The sequence below is a fragment of the Lemur catta genome, chromosome 5 (genome assembly GCF_020740605.2).
Source record: "Lemur catta isolate mLemCat1 chromosome 5, mLemCat1.pri, whole genome shotgun sequence".
In the NCBI taxonomy this organism is placed as follows: domain Eukaryota; kingdom Metazoa; phylum Chordata; class Mammalia; order Primates; family Lemuridae; genus Lemur; species Lemur catta.
The window spans coordinates 113,675,099-113,677,986 of record NC_059132.1 but is presented as its reverse complement, the minus strand read 5'-3'; the positions used below and the strand labels follow the sequence as shown (position 1 = coordinate 113,677,986).

Below are 2,888 nucleotides of genomic sequence, written 5' to 3'. Positions count from 1 at the left end.
CAGGTGGCCCGCGCGGCCGCGGGTGCGACTCCCCGCAGCAGCCAGAATTAAGGCGCCTGAGGACTCAAGACTCAAGCGCTGCCACCACCGGGAGAAACCAGTGGGACCATAGCGAGATCGCCACTGTCTCCAAGAAGGACGGTGAGATCTGAGGGCGTTTCTGCCTCTCACGGGGACCCGGAGCGCCAGCGCCCGAGGAAAGCGCACCGCAGCCGCGACCTTCCCGCACAGCGCAATGGCAGCAGTGGCGGCAGCGGTGGCAGGGTTCCAAGCGGAAGCCAAGTGCCCCATCTGTCTGGACTACCTGAGGGACCCGGTCACCATCGAGTGCGGGCACAACTTCTGCCGCTCCTGCGTCCAGCAGTCCTGGGCAGACCTGCAGGACAGTTTCCCGTGTCCCGTCTGCCGCTACCGCTGCGAGGAGGGGCACTTCCGCAGCAACACCCAGCTGGGCAGGATGGTGGAAATCGCCAGGCTGCTGCACAGCCCCAGAGGCAATAAAAAGGGGCAGGAAGAGACGTCCTTGTGCGACAAGCACAGCCAGGTCCTGAGAGCTTTCTGTGAGGAGGACCTGGAGATGCTGTGTCCCCTGTGCACTCAGGCCCCGGAGCACCGCGGCCACCACGTGAGGCCCGTAGAGGAGGCTGCCTCTCATCACAGGAAGAGGCTCCGCGGTTACATGGAGGCCCTGAAGAGGCGATTGGCAGACCTTCAAAAATTAATAAGCATTCAAAGGAAAAAACCCTTGGAACTGAGAGAGAGGGTGGAAAACCAGAGGCAAGAATTATCCTCTGAATTTGAGCACCTGAACCAGTTTTTAGACCGTGAGGAAGATGCAATGCTCTCCAGGTTAGACGAAGAAGAGAAGGACATTGAACAGAAACTCAGTGCCAACATAACAGCATTTTCAAACTACCTTTCCACACTCAAAAGTCAATTAAGTAAGGTCGTAGAGCTCAGCGGGCTGTCTGAAGTGGAAATGCTATCACAAATTAAAGTTTTCTACAGGTCTGAAAATGAGGCTAGCCCATCAGTCTTCTCGATTCATTTAAGGAGAGAAGGCTGCAGTTTTCCTCCCCAGTATTCGGCCCTTGAGAGAATCATAAGGAGATTCAAAGTAGATGTGATGCTAGACCCCGAAACGGCACACCCGAACCTGATGGTCTCTGAGGATAAGAAATGCGTGAGATTTACAAAGAGAAAACAAAAGGTTCGTGCTCTTCCAAGAAGATTTACAGGCAGACCGGTTGTCCTCGGTTTTCCGTATTTTCACTCTGGCAGGCACTTCTGGGAAGTGGAAGTGGGAGACAAGTCTGAATGGGCCGTTGGCGTGTGCAAGGACTCTCTTCCCACGAAGGCCAGGAGGCCACCATCGCCCTGGCAGGGGTGCTGGGCGGTCCGGCTGCAGGACAGTGGCTACGACGCCCCCGGAGCTGTTCCAGCCCCTCTTCTAGACGTGAAGGACAGAGTCATTGGCGTTTTCCTGGACTACGAGCTGGGTGAGATCTCGTTCTATGACATGGCCGAGAAATCTCGCATCTGTACTTTCAGTGACACCTTCAGTGGACCTCTTCGGCCTTATTTCCGGGTAGGACCTGATTCAAAGCCTCTCAGGGTTTGTACAGGAGCAGATTGTGAATGAAAAGTCCCCTGAGGCTGAACCATTTTACTAGTTGTTGTTGTTGTTTTTAATGGAAGGTGCCTACGATAGTGTATTAATAAATCTGTAAATCTAATCCCTCCAATTTTTTCTTTCACCGTTTCAACATTTCCAAGCAGAAATTTTGTTTGTTTTGTTTTGCTTTTGAGACTGAGTCTCGCTCTGTCACCCTGGCTAGAGTGCAGTGGCGTCATCACAGCTCACTGCAACCTCAGACTCCTGGACTCGAGCGATCCTCCATCAGCCTCCCGAGTAGCTGGGACTACAGGTGTGCGCCACCATGCCCGGCTAATTCTTTCTATTTTTAGTAGACACAGGGTCTCCCTCTTGCTAAGGCTGATCTCAAACTCCTGACCTCAAGAGATCTGCCCGCCTCGGACTCCCAGAGTACTACGAATACAGGCGTGACCCACAACACCCAGCCTAAGTTATTCTATTCTTAGAAATGTCCCTGCTAAACACTCACATTTTACTCTTCAAGGGTAAATGGCTTTTAAATTATGGTTTTTTAAAAACCTGTGCTCCAATATAAAAGATTCCTGGTTGTTCGTAACAAAATTCCCTTCCCAATAAACAGATGTAATACTTAGCATCCATTATTCCTTTCACAATCTAAATTACAAAACTAAAAGTATTAGAATATTTAATGGTGCTTTAAAAAAAACCAGTGATCCAAATCATAAAATGTATGCAGTAGCTTAGAACTTTTTACACTACTCTAAATGCTAAAACTATTCTAAACTGAATTCAAAAATAAGAGAGCTATGTGTTTTAGCCTTGAATAACAGGATTCAAATAATCACTTTAAATTGAAAAGCAACTGAGAGCATTGTTAACTATGAAGCCACCTATAACTATCTCTGACAAGTTGGTTTTTTTTTTTTTTTTTTGAGACAGTCCCCCTCTGTTGCCCGGGCTAGAGTGCGGTGGCGTCAGCCTCGCTCACAGCAACCTCAGACTCCTGGGCTCAAGCAATCCTCCTGCCTCAGCCTCCCCAGTAGCTGGGACTACAGGTGCTTGCCACCATACCTGGGTCATTTTTTCTACTTTCAGTAGAGAGGGGGTCTCACTCTTTCTCAGGCTGCTCTCCAACTCCTGACTCAACTCTTACCACTTTCTAACCCATCGTCCACGCTATAGCCAAAACGATCCAACACACCAGTGTTTACTTAAAAGTCTTCAGACTTTTCACTGCTTACAGGGTAAAATTTCAGCATCTCAGGACAGC

The 2,888-nt window shown here is 49.6% G+C and overlaps 1 protein-coding gene across 1 annotated transcript; it reads left to right on the top strand.

The window, feature by feature from the left end:
- Nucleotides 1-235: 235 nt before the first annotated feature.
- LOC123638841 (putative tripartite motif-containing protein 75) lies at nt 236-1,642 on the top strand. The gene has a single exon (XM_045552650.1). It carries the CDS (start codon nt 236-238, stop codon nt 1,640-1,642), a length of 1,407 nt encoding a protein of 468 aa, XP_045408606.1.
- The last annotated feature ends 1,246 nt before the right edge of the window (nt 1,643-2,888 follow it).

Excerpts from the sequence above, each read along its gene's own strand:
- LOC123638841 (XM_045552650.1), top strand. The coding sequence starts at position 236 with ATGGCAGCAGTGGCGGCAGCGGTGGCAGGGTTCCAAGCGGAAGCCAAG.